Source organism: Salvelinus sp. IW2-2015, linkage group LG6.2 (assembly GCF_002910315.2).
Source record: "Salvelinus sp. IW2-2015 linkage group LG6.2, ASM291031v2, whole genome shotgun sequence".
NCBI lineage: Eukaryota > Metazoa > Chordata > Actinopteri > Salmoniformes > Salmonidae > Salvelinus > Salvelinus sp. IW2-2015.
In genome coordinates, this window is record NC_036846.1 from 16,966,402 (window position 1) to 16,985,805 (window position 19,404).

General features: G+C 42.3%; 1 protein-coding gene across 1 annotated transcript in view; it reads right to left on the reverse strand.

The window, feature by feature from the left end:
• LOC111965892 (ecto-NOX disulfide-thiol exchanger 2-like) overlaps positions 1 to 19,404 on the reverse strand; it is a 95,472-nt gene that overhangs the window by 38,224 nt on the left and 37,844 nt on the right. Inside the window, exons 4-5 of the mRNA XM_070444257.1 lie at positions 13,211 to 13,444; positions 5,896 to 6,108 (exon numbers count right to left, since the gene is read on the reverse strand). Coding sequence (XP_070300358.1) covers positions 5,896 to 6,108; positions 13,211 to 13,444 — 447 coding nt within the window. The remainder of the gene's footprint in view (positions 1 to 5,895; positions 6,109 to 13,210; positions 13,445 to 19,404) is intronic.

Below are 19,404 nucleotides of genomic sequence, written 5' to 3' on the forward strand. Positions count from 1 at the left end.
GAACCTGTCTCCCGGGACACCTTTTGTTGACAGAACGACAGTGTGAACCTGTCTCCCGGGACACCTTTTGTTGACAGAACGACAGTGTGAACCTGCCTCCCGGGACACCTTCTGTTGACAGAACGACAGTGTGAACCTGTCTCCTGGGACACCAAACTCTGTGTTTACATTTGTATGTGTGGAACCGTAGAGAAAGACAAACTCATGAATACAACTAAGTGTTTGTGTGGATTATTGTGATGGAGGATGGTGGCCTTTAAAAGACAACGAGAAACAGAGCGAGAGAGAGGAGAAAGAGAGAGAAAGAGAAAGAGAGAGAAAGAAACAGAGCGAGAGAGAGAGAGAGGAGAAAGAAAGAGACCAACTTTGCTCTTTCCAATATTTGTATTACTGTATAAACAGGAACCGATTATGTGGTATATCCCAATATCCATACTAACACAGTACTCAGTATGGACACTACTGTAAGTGGTGTATCACCAAAGATATCTGAACTCATACATGCTCTTAGCATTGGCAGTTGTGAATCATTAATATGACTCATTTCATTTCTTCCTTCAGTTCCAGTTGTTTTCATGTAGAGAGGTGTTACTTACTTTGATTCTATGGCTGAGTGGGTTCCTTCAGATGAGCTGTCCACAGACCAATACAGGCTAAAGTTAACCAGAGGAGTTTGTGGGGAGCTAACCTCTAACTGGTGCTTTAACCAGGTAACACAACCATTGGGGAACCTATCACAGTGGACTATTTCTACATGCAGCCCAATATACTGTTCTTATGGGGCCAAAAACAAACTTACCTTCTGTATCATCAAAAAACATTGATCCTAAATACTAGTTCAACACACAAGATGTATACAATAGCAAGTGTATCAAGTGGTTAAAGAGTTGCTAAATCATAGGTGTTTCTTTGTTGTGTGTGTTATCTGTGGCGATTGTTGTGTCTGTCTGTGGCGATTGTGTTGGTGTCAATTAGGGATGTGGGGGTCACAAAATTTTGTCAAGCAAATAACTGGTTGGTCTCACAGTAATTGACCGTTAATTAACAAACACATTTAGCATCTCCTGGTTTCCACACATAACCTACAAGCTACTACTGCATATCTTTGGAACATCTACATTTTAAAAAGACTAATAAATCCATGTAATATAGCCTGGACCTTCACAATAAGTCTATTTCAGAAAAACAGAATAGAATATTATGAGTTGTCCTTATGTTAGGTCCTGATCTGGCTATGCCAAACGGCTGTGGGCTACACTAGTTCATTTAGCAGAGAAGATTTGCTTAGAATTCTGTGGCATTATTTTATATTTTATAATATGAAGACAATTGAACAAAGCTGAATATAATAGAAAGGATATTTTCTCCAAACGATTTGAGGGAGTGCCACATGCGGCTATTCTGTGTTGAGCGTTTAACAAAATAAGTACTCCTATATGCTTAATTTAGAGTTATTAATGTAACTTTAGTTCTACAAACGTTGGGCATGTTTAGATTTATAATACATTGTAAGGCTGCATGATGCGACTAATGATGATTTGAGTTGCTTGAAAGGCATGAGCTCTGCTTAGTTTTTTTTGCGCAGGATGTACACACTTCATCAGTCTGTCATTCACAATTTGACAAGCACTAATTATTCCTCAAATTTCACGGCGGCATCCCCTTTGTGTGGCCGTAATGCACCCTAAAAAAATCTATGCCTTTTGCGGCCAGTGGCTGTTCTGCCCTTGGCCCGGAGTGCTGCGTTGTGCCCTTCTACCCGAGTGCTGCGTGCACCTCTCACTCGCAAGGCTCTCCATCACGTGATCAGGTATTTCTCAAAGAACGTTTATCTTAAAATGTTCATAAACTATTAGGCTATTTGTAAAGCACTTAAGTAAAAGTACTTTAAAGTACTACTTAAGTAGCTTTTTGGGGGGTATATGTACTTTACTATTTATATTTGACTACTTATACTTCACTACATTCCTTAAGAAACTATTATACCTTTTATTCCATACATTTTCCTTGACATCCAAAAGTACTCGTTACGTTTTCTTAGCAGTACAGGAAATTGGTCCAATTCACACACTTATCAACAGAACATCCCTGGTCATCCCTACTGTCTCTGATCTGGCGGACTCAATAAACACACAATTATGTCTGAATGTTGGAGAGCGCCTCTGGCTATCCGTAAATTTAAAAAACAAGAAAATGGTGCCGTCTGGTTTGCTTAATATAAGGATTATATGATTTATTATTTTACTTTTGATACTGAAGTATATTTCAACAAATACACTTACTTTTGATAAAGTATATTTTAAACCAAATACTTTTACTCAAGTAGAATTTTACTGGGTGACTTCTTAAGGCTGAAGGGGCAGTATTGAGTAGCTTGGATGAAAGGTGCCCATTGTAAACGGCCAGCTCCTCAGTCTCAGTTGCTAATATATGCATATTATTATTAGTATTGGATAGAAAACACTCTAAAGTTTCTAAAACTGTTTGAATTAAGTCTGTGAGATTAACAGAACTCATATGGCAGGCAAAAACCTGAAAAGTTCCACTTCCTGTTTGGATTTTTTCTGGGGGTGCCATATTTTCAACCAAGCTCTCATTGAATATAAAGAGAGATATGGATGGGTTTTCACTTCCTACGGCTTCCACTAGATGTCAACAGTCAATAGAACTTAGTCTGATGACTCTAATTTGAAGGGGATTCGAAGGAGACAGGAATGAGTAATCACTGCCATGAGGTGCCCACGCATTGAACTGGCGCGTTCACGTGAGTGTGAGCTCCGTTCCTTCTCTCAATTGAAGTCGATTTAATTCTCTGGTTGGAACGTTATTCAAGATGTATGTTAACAACATTCTAAAGATTGATTCAGTACATCGTTTGCCATGTTTCTACTGACTGTAACGGAACGTTTGGACATTTCGTCACGTTATAGTGGTCGCGCTTTGAGACTTTGGTTAGGGTATTTGGTAAACAATTCGAAAGTAGCTAATTTGACATAAATAACGGACATGAACGAACAAATCAAGCATTTATTGTGGACCTGGGATTCCTAGGACTGCATTCTGAAGAATTCATCAAAGGTAAGGAAACATTTATCATGTATTTTCTGGTTTCTGTTGAGTCCAACATGGTGGCTAATTTGGCTAATCATCTGAGCTCCGTCTCAGATTATTTCATGGTTTATATTTTCGTAAAGTTTTTTTGAAATCTGACACAGCGGTTGCATTAAGGAGAGGTATATCTATAATTCTYTGTGTATTACTTGTATTATCATTTATATTTATGTTGAGTATTTCTGTTGAAACGATGTGGCTATGCAAAGTCACTTGATGTTTTTGCAACTAGTGAATCTAACGCCTCAATGTAAACTCAGACTTTTTTATATAAATATGAACTTAATCAAACAAAACATGCATGTATTGTGTAACAAGAAGTCCTATGAGTGTCATCTGATGAAAATAATCGAAGGTTAGTGATTCATTTTATCTCTATTCTGGTTTTTGTGAAAGCTATCTTTAGCTGGAAAAAATGGCTGTGGTTATTGTGGTTTTGTGGTGACCTAACATAATCGTTTGTAGTGCTTTCTCTGAAAAGCCTATTTGAAATCGGACACTTTGGTGGGATTAACAACAAGATTACCTTTAAAATGATATAAGACACATGAATGTCTGAGGAATTTTAATTATGAGATTTCTGTTTTTTGAATTTGGCGCCCTGCACTTCGACTGGCTGTTGTCATATCGATCTCGAACGGGACTGCAGCCATAAGAAGTTAAGCTATCTTTACTTTTACTCAAGTATAAAAATTMGGTACTTTTTCCACCACTGTCCTGTTGTAAAGATAAGCAATGTGCTTAATATTAGAAAAGTTGAGAAATATAGTAGGCCTAGCCTATAGAAAGCTGATGGGATCCTCTTTTTAATAGAGGCAATCACTCTGTATTCTCACTCAATTGCATAGCCTATAGAAATGTTGCAAAACATGAGCTCATGGGCTCTCATGAAGTGTTTGATTAGATTTTCAATTACATTGATGTCAGAGTGATTAGAGGGACAATATAGTGCTGAGTACCAGGCAGTTAGCAAGTAGGCTACTAAGGACCATCGGCAGCATCAGAAGCTTGGAGAAGCCTAATTACCGTGACTAAACGATCACGTGGCATTTGACTGCCTTCACGACTTGTGACCGCTGGTGTGGCGATAATACGGTCATCGCAACAGCCCTAGCGTCAATCGTATTCAAGTGTCACTGAAGCATGTCACTGAAGCTGAGTTTTCATGAATCCTACAATAGAAAGAGTACTTAGTACATAAAAAGTTACTGTATGTGCTATCAATATTTCACAAAGGCCCAATGACAGGTCATTGCCATTCAATTATCACTTGAGTGACTTCAAATAGTCCTTTTGCAAGGTAGCGCCACCCATCACAGGTTTCCCTGCAACCTCAGACGTGTATCTCTCTATTCCCCCCAGGTGTATGTGAGTATATGACAGTTGTGTTATATCTTGATTCTTAGTGTCAGGCACGTCACAGCTGTGAGATACAGAGAGGCTGCCACAGTGCAAGTTGAAGCAGGTTTATAAAACTATGTTTTTTCCCTTTGTAAAAATGAACAGGAGGTAAAGCTGAAAAGCTGACAGACAAGAGTTCCGTCTGTAGACTACCAACATGCCCCTGGATAGTCCCGGCCTCAAGATAAACAGAGAGGCAACATGACACAGGAGTTCCCTAGTTGGAACTCAACATGGGAATAGGAATGGGATATGCACTGGGACTTTGTGGATGATACTACGTGAATGTCTCTGGCAGACCCTGGTACTACGTGAATGTCTCTGGCAGACCCTGGTACTACGTGAATGTCTCTGGCAGACCCTGGTACTACGTGAATGGTCCTGGCAGACCTGGTACTACGTGAATGTCTCTGGCAGCCCTGGTACTACGTGAATGTCTCTGGCAGCCCTGGTACTACGTGAATGTCTCTGGCAGCCCCTGGTACTACGTGAATGTCTTCTGGCAGACCCTGGTACTATGTGAATGTCTTCTGGCAGACCCTGGGTACTCGTGAATGTCCTCTGGCAGACCCTGGTACTATCGTGAATGTCTCTGGCAGACCCTGGTACTAATGTGAATGTCTCTGGCAGACCCTGGTACTACGTGAATGTCTCTGGCAGACCCTGGTACTATGTGAATGTTTCTGGCAGACCCTGGTACTATGTGAATGTCTCTGGCAGACCATGGTACTATGTGAATGTCTCTGGCAGACCCTGGTAGTCTAAAAGTTCTGACTGATCCAGGGTCAGCTTTACAGGGGTCTACAGTGAGATCAGCACCAGTACCTAAAAGCCTCATTAGTGAATCGGCTGACAGTTGCTCTCCTCAGACAGAGGTGTTAATTACTATGAGAGACAGAGACAGGAAGAAAGAGAAGAAAGATGGGAGATGGAGAAGTGGCCACTCTGGGCCTAATGAAGATGCGCTGAGAGAGGTAGCTAACAGCTCCCTAAATAACCTGTTCAATGTTATAGCTGCCATCACGGGCCTTTACCAGGCAAACTGCRCCAAATCTACTCCTACAAAGAGTAATCCCATAGAGTGGGTCTTCAGAAGTGCTGTCCTCTGTTTGTGTGCAGCCATGCATGTGTGTGAGTGTCTGTTTGCAGAAAAGACCATCTCTGTTCCATGTCCCTGGGTATTTGATCCATCATGTATGGAGCACTGACCTGGAACTTGTGAACTTGTGACATGAAAATCACTTGAGGGTGGAGAACGTTTAGAGGGACAATGTGACGTTGCCTCAAAGGGAACGCCACAAGTGATTTGATGTTGACCCTGACCCTGTTTTGTGGGACATGGTTCTCTGCGTGTGTGTGTGTGTCAGCCTGGTGTGTACTCACATTGTGCCAGGATGCCAGACAGGGCGGTCTTGAACTTGTCCTTGGCCACCTCCAACTCCTTCTCGTGGGCGGCCTTCTGACTCATCAGCTGGCGGATGTGGCTGTTGGACGACTGGATCATGGAGTAGAAGTTGTTTGCGTTACGACGGTTCACCTCACCGCGTTCCACCCAGGTCAGCAGCACGTGCACCGCCTCCGCAAACGCTGCCTCATCTGAGGAGAGGGTTAAGGTAAGCCTTAAGGTTAAGGTCAGTGGTTTGTTTGGGGTAAGGTTACGACTAGCAGCGAAAATAAATGCAAAGTTAGGTTAAGGGTTAAGGGATATGYATCCATTTGTGGTTTGAAACATAGGTAGGAATTAGAACATACATTTATGAATTCAATAACAATTAATTCAATAGGATCTCTATGGTCTGAAAGTTCTTCTGTCCTATTTATCATGGCATGAGAGAACTGAGAGGAAAGGCGATACAGAGATGGCAGAGAAGCAGGAAGTCACAGATTTTGGCGAACAACCCATTTCAAATCAAATTGTATTTGTCACATGCGCCGAACACAACAGGTGTAGACCTTACAGTAAAATGCTTACTTAGTAGWCATTAACTGACAARGCAGTTTTAAGAAATTACCCCCCCAAAAAAGAAAGAGATAAGAATAACAAATTAAAGAGCAGCAGAAAATAACAACAGCGGGGCTATATAAAGGGGGCACCGGTGTCGAGGTAATATGTACATGTAGGTAGAATTAATAAAGTGACTATGCATAGATAATGGAGTAGCAGCAGCATAGAGGGGGGCGGGCAACACAAATAGTCTTAAGTCTTATGTCTTGYGGGTAGAAGCTAGATTTGGCGCTCCGGTACTGCTTGCCGTGCGGTAGCAGGMAGAACAGTCTATGAATAGGGTGGCTGGAGTCTTAAAACAACTTTTAGGGTCTTCCTCTGACACCGCCTGGTATATACAGTTGAAGTCTGAAGTTTACACACACTTATGTTGGAGTCATTAAAACCACTACACAAATTTCTTGTTAACAAACTATAGTTTTGGCAAGTCGGTTAGGACATCTACTTCGTGCATGARACAAGTCATTTTTCCAACAATTGTTTAGACATATTATTTCACTTATAATTCACTGTATCACAATTCCAGTGGGTCAGAAGGTTACATACACTAAGTTGACTGTGCCATTAAACAGCTTGGAAAATTCCAGAAAACTATATCATGGCTTTAGAAGCTTCTGATAGGCTAATTGACATCATTTGAGTCAATTGGAGGTGTACCTGTGAATGCATTTCAAGGCCTACCTTCAAACTCAGTGCCTCTTTGCTTGACATCATGGGAAAATCTAAAGAAATCAGCCAAAAACTCAGAATTGTTATTTAGACCTCCACAAGTCTAGTTCCTCCTTGGGAGCAATTTCCAAACGCCTGAAGGTACCACGTTATTCTGTACAAACAATAGTACGCAAGTATAAACACCATGGAACCACACAGCCGTCATACCGCTCAGGAAGGAGACGCGTTCTGTCTCCTAGAGATGAACGTACTCTGGTGCGAAAAGTGCAAATCAGTCCCAGAAAAACAGCAAAGGACCTTGTGAAGATGCTGGAGGAAACAGGTACAACACTATCTATATCCACAGTAAAACGAGTCCTATATCGACATAACCTYAAAGGCCGCTCAGCAAGGAAGAAGCCACTGCTCCAAAACCGCCATAAAAAAGGCCGACTACGGTTTACAACTGCACATGGGGACAAAGACCGTACTTTTTGGAAAAATGTCCTCTGGTCTGATGAAAAAAAATAGAACTGTTTGGCTATAATGACCATCGTTATGTTTGGAGGAAAAAGAGGGAGGCTTGCAAGCCGAAGAACACCATCCCACCTGTGAAGCACGGGGGTGGTAGCATCATGTTGTGGGGGTGCTTTGCTGCAGGAGGGACTGGTGCACTGCACAAAATAGATGAGGGAGGAAAATGATGTGGATATATTGAGTCAGGAAGTTAAAGCTTGGTCGCAAATGGGTCTTCCAAATGGACAATGACCCCAGGCATACTTACAAAGTTGTGGCAAAATGGCTTAAAGACAACAAAGTCAAGGTATTGGAGTGGCCATCACAAAGCCCTGACCTCAATCCTATAGAAAATGTGTGGGCAGAACTGAAAAGCGTGTGCGAGCAAGGAGGCCTACAAACCTGACTCAGTTACACCAGCTCTGTCAGAAATGGGCCAAAACTTATTGTGGGAAGCTTGTGGAAGGTTACTGGTGCTTCCTGCTTAACATTTTGCTTGTAAGCAGTTATCAGGAGGATAGAATTACGGTCAGATTTGCTAAATGGAGGGTGAGGGCAAGCTTTGTACGCATCTCTGTGTGTGGAGTATAGGTGGTCCAGAGTTCTTTTCCCTCTGGTTGCACATTTAACATGCTGATAGAAAGTAGGTAAAACGGATTTAAGTTTCCCTGCATTAAAGTCCCCGGCCACTAGGAGCGCTGCCTCTGGATGAGTGTTTTCCTGTTTGCTTATGGTGGAATACAGCTCATTGAGTGCGGTCTTAGTGCCAGCATCGGTCTGTGGTGGTATGTAGACAGCTACGAAAAATACAGATGAAAACTCAAGMTAGATCGTTTGGTCTACAGCTTATCATAAGATACCCTACCTCAGGCGAGCAAAACCAAGACTTAGGTATCGTGCACCAGCTGTTTACATATATAAATAGGCCCCAGCCTCGTGTCTTACCAGAGGCTGCCTGCTGATAGAGTGTAAACCCGCCAGCTGTATGTTCTTAATGTCATCGTTCAGCCACGACTCGGTGAAACATAAGCTATTACAGTTTTTAATGTCCCGTTGGTAGGATATACGTGTTTTCAGTTCACCCCATTTATTTTCCAGCGATTTAATGTTAGCTAATCTGTCTAATCTGAGGTGAGTAATCGCAGTTCTGATATCCAGAAGCTCTTTTCGGTCATAAGAGACGGTAGCATCAACATTATGTACAAAACAAGTTAGGAACAATGCGAATAAACAAGAATAGCATTGTTGGTTAGGAGCCGATAAGACGGCAGCCATCCCCTCCATCATAGCTTATTAGAGAAACAAGTTCCTTCATTCAGCCCAAAGCTGATAGCAGTAGAGGAGATAAACGGAGGGAGGACAGGAAAGGAGAGGGAGGAGAGAAAATAGTGATATCTTCAATAAAATCCCGAAAATGTATTGTAAATGGCACCACAGGCTCTGGCTCTTCTCCAGTACTGCTCTGCATGTTAACTAGAGGGCAGTGGATGGTAGCGATGTGAATATCATGTTTCAAATGCCTTTGTATGAACAACAGTGGTTGTTTTGCATTATTCATGTTTGGGGTTGTAGACTGATAAGGAGATGTGAAGAGACGAGTGTTATTGATTTTCATTGTTAATAACACTGGTGATGTCCTCGTTCCCATTACCCATAAGCAATCCGTTACGTCGCGCCGGATGTTACGCAGTGAAAACGCAAGTCCACCTTGCGGTTGAAAGCTCTGTTGCGATATGGACACCGCATACTTTGAAATTCAGCCACACCGGTTACGTGGGCCTTACCTTTCCAACAAGTCAGTTCGTTACATTTCTGCCCTGTTAGAGCTGCCCTGGTCAATTGCAAGTGCTGTTATTGTGAAGTGGAAACGTCTAAGATGGTTTTGTTCTCTGTGGTCTCATCACGGACAAAATGAAATGGTCCAGCCACCCAGATGGTGTGGTGAAGGCGGCGCAACAGTGCCTGTTCAACCTCAGGAGGCTGAAGAAATTTGGCTTGTCACCTAAAACCCTCAAACTTTTACAGATGCACAATTGAAAGCATCCTGCCGGACTGTATCACCACCTGGTATGGCAACTGCACCGCCCACAACCGCAGGGCTCTCCAGAGGGTGGTGCGGTCTGCACAACGCATCACCGGGGGCAAACTACCTGCCCTTCAGGACACCTACAGCACCCGATGTCACAGGAAGGCCAAAAAGATCATTAAGGACAATAACCACCCGAGCCCCTGCCTGTTCACACCGCTACCATCCAGAAGGTGAGGTCAGTACAGGGGCATGAAATCAGGGACCGAGAGACTGAAAAATAGCTTCCATCTCAAGGCCATCAGACTGTTAAACAGCCATCACTAACAGAGAGGCTGCTGCCTACATACAGACTTGAAATTATTGGCCACTTTAATAATGTCACTTGAATAATGTTTACATATCTTGCATTACTCATCTTATATGTATATACTGTATTTTATACCATCTATTGCATCTTGCCTTTGCGGCTCAGTCATTGCTCTTCCATATATTTATACATTCTTATTCCATTACTTAGATTTGTGTGTATTAGGTCGTTGTGAAATTGTTAGATTACTTGTTAGATATCGCTGCACTGTTGGAACTAGAAGCACAAGCATTTTCCTACACTCACAATAACATCRGCTAACCAATAAAATGTGATRTGATAAGTGTCAAAAGTGTTCCACAGGGATGCTGGTCCATGTTGACCCCAATGCTTCCCACAGTTGTGTCAAGTTGGCTGGATGTCCTTTTGGTGGTGGACCATTCTTGATATACACGGGAAATGGTTGATTGTGAAAAACCCAGCAGCGTTGCAGTTCTTGACACAAACCGGTGCGGCTGGCACCTACTACCATAACCCATTCAAAGGCACTTCAATATTTTGTCTTGCCCTTTCACCCTCTGAATGGCACACATACACAGTCCCTGTCTCAGTTGTGTCAATGATTGAAAATCCTTATTTAACCTGTCTCCTCCCCTTCATCTACACTGATTGAAGTAGATTTAACAAGTGATATCAATAAGGGATCAAAGCTTTCACCTGGATTCACCTCTTTACGCTACTGCTACTCTCTGTTCATCATATATGCATAGTCACTTTAACCATATCTACATGTACATACTACCTCAATCAGCCTGACTAACCGGTGTTTATATGTATCCTCGCTACTTTTATAGCCTCGCTACTGTATATAGCCTCGCTACTGTTTTTCACTGTTGTTTTTATTTCTTTACGTACCTATTGTTCACCTAATACRTTTTTTGCACTATTGGTTAGAGCCTGTAAGTAAGCATTTCACTGTAAGGTCTACACCAGTTGTATTTGGCGCACGTGACAAATAAACTTTGATTTGATTCACCTGGTCAGTCTATTGCATGGAAATAGCAGGTGTTCTTAATGTTTTGTTCACACACTAAGATCGAGAGGGCTTTTGATTTATTTAAMGTGAAGCCCCCAAGGTGTCATAACCAGAGGTCCCTCAGGTGTTTGTCTGTATCTATAGAATGATGTAGGTTTCCAGGCTCTCCACAGTCACTAGTCCTCCCTACCAACTACAGGTCCATTATCAATACATACACAATATCTACACTTGTCAATCACTGACAATGACCAGGGCCCAATAAACTCTCATTTTGTCCTGATATGATATTTTATCTGCTGTATAGAAGCAGCATCCAAAATGGCACCCTTTTCCCTATATAGTGCACTACTTTTGATCAGGGCACTAGTTTAAAGTAGTGCACTATATAGGGATTGGGTGCCATTTGGGACGCAGCGAAAACATATCTTTCAGTATTATTCAATGCATCTATACAGCGAGGGGGCTAAGTGGCTTATCAAAGAAACCAATATTGATGAGGTCCCTAAGATTCACAAATCCCACATACAGTAAAAGCATAGGAATGTGTTGAAGAGATGTGTGGTTACTAAAACTACTGCCTGGCAGCTCATTTTCATATCTAGCTTCTCAGCTAAACTGAAAGTAGAGAAGCCACATTCATTACTTGGCCACTGCTCTGTGTAGCAGTTCATGGAGAACGTCTCAAGGTATTTGGGCTAAGATGGCAGTGAGGCTAACTGTCTGCTCACCTCATCACTAATTCACAAAACATGATGTTGAGCTTCTTTCCACTGGAATCCTAACATTCAGAAGTCTAAGTTGTACAAGTTGTGGGAGGGGATATTTATGTACTTCAGCAGTGGGGACATGCTTTACACTCTATCTTTAAGCATATAAATACACAAACAGATTAAAGGGATTCTATACAATTAAGCCATTCRTCTACTTAGCATTGGCTCGTGAAACTACCACAAACTTCCTTCATACACGTGGAAATGGTATCCATGAGTTCATCTGCCTCTGTGAAAGTACAGAATCACACTTTAAGCCTCAGAGAAGATGGGGCTTTTGAGTCTACAGCTTCTTTAAATCCAGAGACAGATTCATACCCAGACGGATAGACAACATCAAGCTCTGTAGTGTGTCAGGAGGATTTGTCAACCAAACTAAACCCAGAGGACCACAGTGGAACACTGTACATTGTGTACCGGTTGATCAGCTTGATGTGAGGGCATTTTGAAGTTAAACCTTACTAATGCTTGTGTACTAAAACATCTGTGTTTATGCCTGGACTTTGGGTTTGAGATAGTTTATATGACAAACATATATAGGATAGAAAAGTGTTTGCGCGCATTAATAGAGGCCTGTCCTGACTGTGTGTATAGAATGACCCCATGATGTCTGGCCACTCAGTCAAGATTGACAGAAACTGACTGGTTCCTCTTGATCGGAGACAGACTAAAGGTTATATCCTGCACACCAGTAACAGAGCTATTGTTCTGTCTGGAGCCTGTTTCTGGGCCAAAGATTCATGCGTTGTGTGTGTGTGTGTGTGTGTGTGACCAGTACAACCATACATCATCTGGGCCGACAGTCAAAGGCGCTTGCTTGCCCAACTTGGGGGAACCGTAGAGCTACTGTTAGAGGAAGTATGTCTGGAGTGACTTCCTGTCATTCTGGCCCCTGTTGTTCTCACTCAGTTGCGACAGACTGAGGCAACCTTTTCACCCAGTTGTCTCCCCTCACACACACACAGGGTCACGTGTTTTGCAGATGCTTACATGGGGTAGCTTGACTATAAAATGATCCTGTACTCTTTGTACAGGAGGCTCTCACTCCATCTCACCTGCGTGGGCGGGGTCAACGAGCCTCATTATAATAGGTTTTTAATAAAAGTATTAGCTTGATTGATTATTGATTTTGCCTCTCCTCATTAGTTAAAGGTAGAATTTCCACCACATTGATAATGTATGAGTTTTGTATTCTGTGTGTGTCCTTGGGTGTGTTTATATTCTCTGTGTCTCTCTCTGTACTGTGTGTGTGTATGTGAGAACATGCATGTGTCTGTGTGCTGTGTGTGTGTAAACGTTTCAATATCTCTATTTTGTGTGAATGTGTAAACGTTTCAATATCTCTATTTTGTGTGAGTGCGTACTGTGTGTGTAGCCCCACCTTTGATCTTGTCCCCCAGCAGGCTACACTCGTGGTCTGTGTAATGGACGATGGGTGGAGGGGAAGGGGGTCTGAAACGGTCCTCCTCCATCCTCCTGCGGTGTCTCTCCTCTCTGGCATACAGGCGCTGACGACACTCCCACTCATACAAGTCGTCTCTGGCCTGGGCAAAGTCCACATGGAGCCGCCCTGTGTCCTTCTTGTCTGTACTGGAGCCCAGACGCATACGGTAGCCTGGGGGGAGAGGAAAGGGGGTTGAGGGGAGAGAGAGAGAGAGGGAGGGGCGAGGGGGGAGGGGAGAGAGAGAGGGAGGAGGGAGCGGGGGAGAGAGAGAGGGAGAGAGAGAGCATTAGAACCAATTGGTAACATCACGAGTGACATTTCACTCTGCTAAACGTGCAGGTGCAGGGCGATAAAGCGCCGTAAATACCCACAAACCACTTTCTATCAGACACCTGCATCTCTCCTGACATCCTCTATTTGGGTTGAAACGATCTGTCCATCCATCACTCCCCATCCCTCTGAGGCTCTCCTCTTTTTAATCTGTTGGTTCCTCTGTCACAGCTGCATCCTAGCTAAAGTAGCTTTGTGGGGTTGGAGTAAACACCTTTCTGTTCTCAAACTAATTCATAGAGAAGACTTAGAGACTAATTGGTCCTCTAGTGACACCCTAACAAACACATCTCTCTCCCTTTCCCTCCTTTCTCTCGCTCATCTTTCCTCTCTCTCTCCCGCTCCTATCGGTTTCTCTTTCTCTCCCTCCTGCTTTCTGCTGTCTCACTCTTCAGTCTCTTTCACTCCTCCTCCTCTCCATTGCTGCTCATTCACTCAAATGACCCTGGGTGAAAACGGGCGCTCTCACACAAACACGGCCTGCTCTTTGCTTCAGGCTCACAGATGTGATTCAATATTTCATAGCGAGACTTGAGAGCTCTGTGCTGCTGGACCACTAGGCCGATGGACTACTAAACTGTAACTAGAATGGTCTGCGGGACTGGTGGTGGACATAATGCATGGGACAGTTATCCATTCTTACTGAAGAGAATAGCTAGGCCAAGTCACTTGAGACGGCTACACACACGGGTCAGTCTCACAAAACTCACATTTGAAAAAAGAAGTGTCATTTTTCACAAAATGTCCTTTTGGATCACTTATATTAGGATCTGTACGTATTTATTTGATCATTATTGTGTTTATTGATAAGATATTATGCATTTTTCAAGGGGGGGGTTAATGTTAAAACAAAACTGAATGGTCAAAATGTTCATCACAGTGGAGTTATCACAAAACGACCACCAACAGGCCTCGTTCATCACCACGAAGCCAACATTATTTACAAATAGGCCTACCTAACGCAACTACGCTGTAAGAGGGGATACGGAGCATATTTCTAATTATTTACCACACATCATCGCCATCAACAGTTGGAGAACAAAGGTACTGATTATAGAAATGACTGCAGTTGATATAGACTAATAGACTAGACTAATAAATACACTATTTGCTTTCATCAAAACAATGGTTTTGTTGCATATTTCAGTCTGGAACCTGCCGAGGTTTAGGGGGGCTGTAACCTTTTCTAAATGGCACACTACAGCAGTTCACAAAAAAGCCTGAAATAGACGAGCCACATCTATTATTCCAAAACTGCAGCTCGTGGTTGGAACACATACTTCCCTACTTTTAAATCAACCAGTCCATTTTGAATTTGTGATTAAGCTGTTGTGATTTGGCAAGGAATGTAGCTTGTCTACAGTGTTGTTTGTGTATTCCATCAGATACATTATATTTCTGTTGACCTATTGGGAGCGGTCGGAACGAAATTGAGTAGGAGAAAGGGAACAGAGACTGTAGGGAGAAGAACTGATCACTTGGCTAGGTTTCTTTTTTGTTGAGAGTCCCTAATGCACATAACAAATGGAAGGAATACTAGAGTCAACATGAATTAACAGTTATCTTTGGGACAAAATTTCACCTGCCCAGAGAGTTGCATAGTTTGCCATTGAAAAACTGTACTGATCTCTATCAGAGATTCAGAAACCCAATACATCAGACTTGCATAATACTAAAAGCACTGCTCTTAATGCAATTGACTAAAACACCCCTTATTTCAGTATAGTACTGTAACTACATCCATGTATTTTCAAGATTCAAAAGTGAACGTAAGCGTAAAACAAAGCTACTAATTTTTTAAGCAATAAATGATCCAAGGTCTTTAAAGGTAATATTGGTGTACCATGACGTGGATGTGTGGTTGTAAGGTATTTTAGATGTATTTCTGGATTGAATGGGATCCTATGGGCAAATGCCTAACAAAGTATCTAAATATGTGAGATACGGACCAAAAACTGGCTTATGATATCAAATAACAGTATAAGTAAGTGCTAAAACAGGTACACATGTCAAAATGGGGCATATCCTAATTTAAGTGGCAGGGTTGCTCTTTGCTCAAATTGCAGATTGTGGCTTAAAGTAAGTTAAATGGGGTTTATACACACCATATTTCTTGACAAACTCTATCAAATAATACGTTCAAATCAGGAAGACTGGTCTGAATGGTTGTTTAACTTCATTAACTTCTAACAGCCAGTGAAAGTGCAGGGCACCAAATTCAAACAGAAATCTCATAATTAAAATTCCTCAAACATACAAGTATTTTACACCATTTTAAAGATAAACTTGTTGTTAATCCAACCACAGTGTCCGATTTCAAAAAGGCTTTACGACGAAAGCACACCATCTGATTATGTTAGGTCAGTACCTAGTCACAGAAAAACACAGCCATTTTTCCAGCCAAAGAGAGGAGTCACAAAAAGCAGAAAGAGATCAAATGAATCACTAACCTTTGATGATCTTCATCAGAATGCACACCCAGGAATCCCAGTTCCACAATAAATGTTTGTTTTGTTCGATAAAGTCCATAATTTATGTCCAAATACCTCTTTTTTGTTCACGCGTTTAGTTCAAAAATCCAAATTCATGACGCGCAGGCCAGACGAAAAGTCAAAAAAATTCCATTACAGTTCGTAGAAACATGTCAAACGATGTATAGAATTAATCTTTAGGATGTTTTTAACATAAATCAAAAGGAGAATTCCTTTGTCTTTAGAAACAAAAAGGAACGCAGCTACCTCTCACGGGGGAGCGCCTGAGTGAGCTCATGACACTCTGCCAGACACCTGGTTGAAACAGCTCTCATTCCCTCATCCTTCACAGTAGAAGGCTGTTGACATCTAGTGGAAGCCTTAGGAAGTGCATTATGACCCCATAGACACTGTATATTGGATAGGCAATGACTTGAAAACCTACAAACCTCAGATTTCCAACTTCCTTGTTGGATTTTTTCTCAGGTTGTTGCCTGCCAAATGAGTTCTTATACTCACATACATCATTCAAACAGTTTTAGAAACTTCAGAGTGTTTTCTATCCAAATCTACTAATAATATGCATATCTTAGCTTCTGGGCCTGAGTAGCAGGCAGTTTACTCTGGGCACCTTATTCATCCAAGCTCCTCAATACTGCCCCCAGCCATACGAAGTTAAGCAGCATAACATAATTCACTCTGGTTCCTATTATACAGGTGTAGTGGGAATGAAAACAAACGTATCATCAGCATAGCGTCTCGTTCATCTCCACTTTCCTATTTGCCATGTGTGGAACGTCATTCACCTATTTACCTTGTAGCCTATAAGCACGGCACAAGAACGCACATTCCTCACGCTTGCTGTTTAACCTACGGGCTAACTCATACAATTATGACTTTCCTGTCAACAAATAGATTTAAACCTTGGGATCTATTTACATGTCAATTTACCCATGTTATCTCACTTGTCATACCCCAAACTATTTAATACAATTCCATACTGCATTCGGTCTATGTTGTTCATTCAGTTAAGCCTGTACACAATTGAACTGTTTTACAAAAAATCGATACAAACCGATAAAAGTAGTTGTCCTAGTAAATAATTGAAGTTACCAGCACAGCACACCCATTGTCTATACATTATAATTAGCATTACCGATATTAAGGTTCCCGTTTTGGTAATGAGGACCCCTTATCTACATCTGCAAATAAAAGGAGTCAGCAAACAATTGACCACATCACTAAAGCCCATTCATGCCGCCATGTTGGTAAGGTAATAGTTCTAACTTTATCCCAATGATATATTTTTTGCCATAATGTGAGAAGGTCAAGTGGGGTAAAGGGAGTGTTTGAGAATAAGAACCTCATTCTGAAGGCATAAAAGCAAATAAATGAACTTGTGCTCATCTAAGGACTACTCCTCTAGATCAGGCTTTCCCAAACTCCGTCCTGCCCCCTGGGGGCAGACAGAATGCAGACAGTTTTACTTACCCATGATGCATTCTGTCTAAAAACTGATTGGAGTTTTTACAGAAACTGTAAAAAGTTTTACGGAAATGTTTTTACGTAATAAATATAGTGTAATATACATAATATATGATTTATGGACAAACTACAGCAACATATTTGGTGTTTTATATTTTTCTAAAGTAAAATGACCAGAGAATTAAACCCGGACGCATTTCAATAATGAGAATTTGGGGTGAAAATAAAATAAGACACTTTACCAAAAACTATGCATCTTAGTCTTCAGAATCATAGTTGATTTTTGCAGATGCATCATGGTTTTGTAACTCAAGTTGCTACTTACATAGTTAAAACTGTTTTCATGAGAAACAGTCACTACACGCACACACATATGCACAAATAGACACCACACAGACACGCACACACAGAATAAATAATGCATAGGATATTATTGTAGAGGCCAGTGTTAAATGTACTTTGTCGGGCTGTGATATATGTATCCAGTTTGCATATAGAGAGAGATTTAAGATGGCATGTGTCTGGAGTCTAAAAGCTTTGATGGAAAAGGAGATAAAAAAAGAAAAGACCCTGGTGCAACATGACTAGAGATTACCACTGGACTACCTCTAGGAGGTTGGCACTGGACTACTAACTACTGGAGGTTAGCACTGGACTACCAACAACTGGAGGTTAGCACTGGACTACCAACAACTGGAGGTTAGCACTGGACTACCAACAACTGGAGGTTAGCACTGGACCACTAACTACTGGAGGTTAGCACTGGACCACCAACTACTGGAGGTTAGCACTGGACCACCAACTACTGGAGGTTAGCACTGGACCACCAACTACTGGAGAGAAAAAAGAAAAGACCCTGGTGCAACATGACTAGAGATGTACCACTGGACTACCTCTAGGAGGTTGGCACTGGACTACTAACTACTGGAGGTTAGCACTGGACTACCAACAACTGAGGTTAGCACTGGACTACCAACAACTGGAGGTTAGCACTGGACTAACCAACAACTGAGGTTAGCACTGGACCACTAACTACTGGAGGTTAGCACTGGACCACCAACTACTGGAGGTTAGCACTGGACCACCAACTACTGGAGGTTAGCACTGGACCACCAACTACTGAGGTTAGCACTGGACCCCCAACTACTGGAGGTTAGCACTGGAACACAACTACTGGAGGTTAGCACTGGACACCAACTACTGAGATTTGCACTGGACTACCAACTACTGGAGGTTAGCACTGGACTACAAACTACTGGAGGTTAGCACTGGACCACCAACTACTGGAGATTAGCACTGGACCACAAACTACTGGAGATAAGCACTGGACTACACTACTGGAGATTAGCACTGGACTACCAACTACTGAGATTAGCACTGGACCACCAACTACTGGAGATTAGCACTGGACCTACCAACTACTGGAGAGTAGCACTGGACTACCAACTACTGGAGAGTAGCACTGGACCACCAACTACTGGAGAGTAGCACTGGACACCAAACTACTGGAGGTTAGCACTGGACTACCAACTACTGGAGAGTAGCACTGAGCACCAACTACTGGAGGTTAGCACTGGACTACCAACTACGGGAGAGTAGCACTGGACACCAACTACTGGAGGTTAGCACTGGACTACCAACTACTGGAGAGTAGCACTGGACCACCAACTACTGGAGGTTAGCACTGGACTACCAACTACGGGAGAGTAGCACTGGCCTACCAACTACGGGAGAGTAGCACTGGACCACCAACTACGGGAGAGTAGACTGGAACCACAACTACTGGAGGTTAGCACTGACCCCAACTACTGGAGTTAGCACTGGACTACCCAACTACGGCGAGAG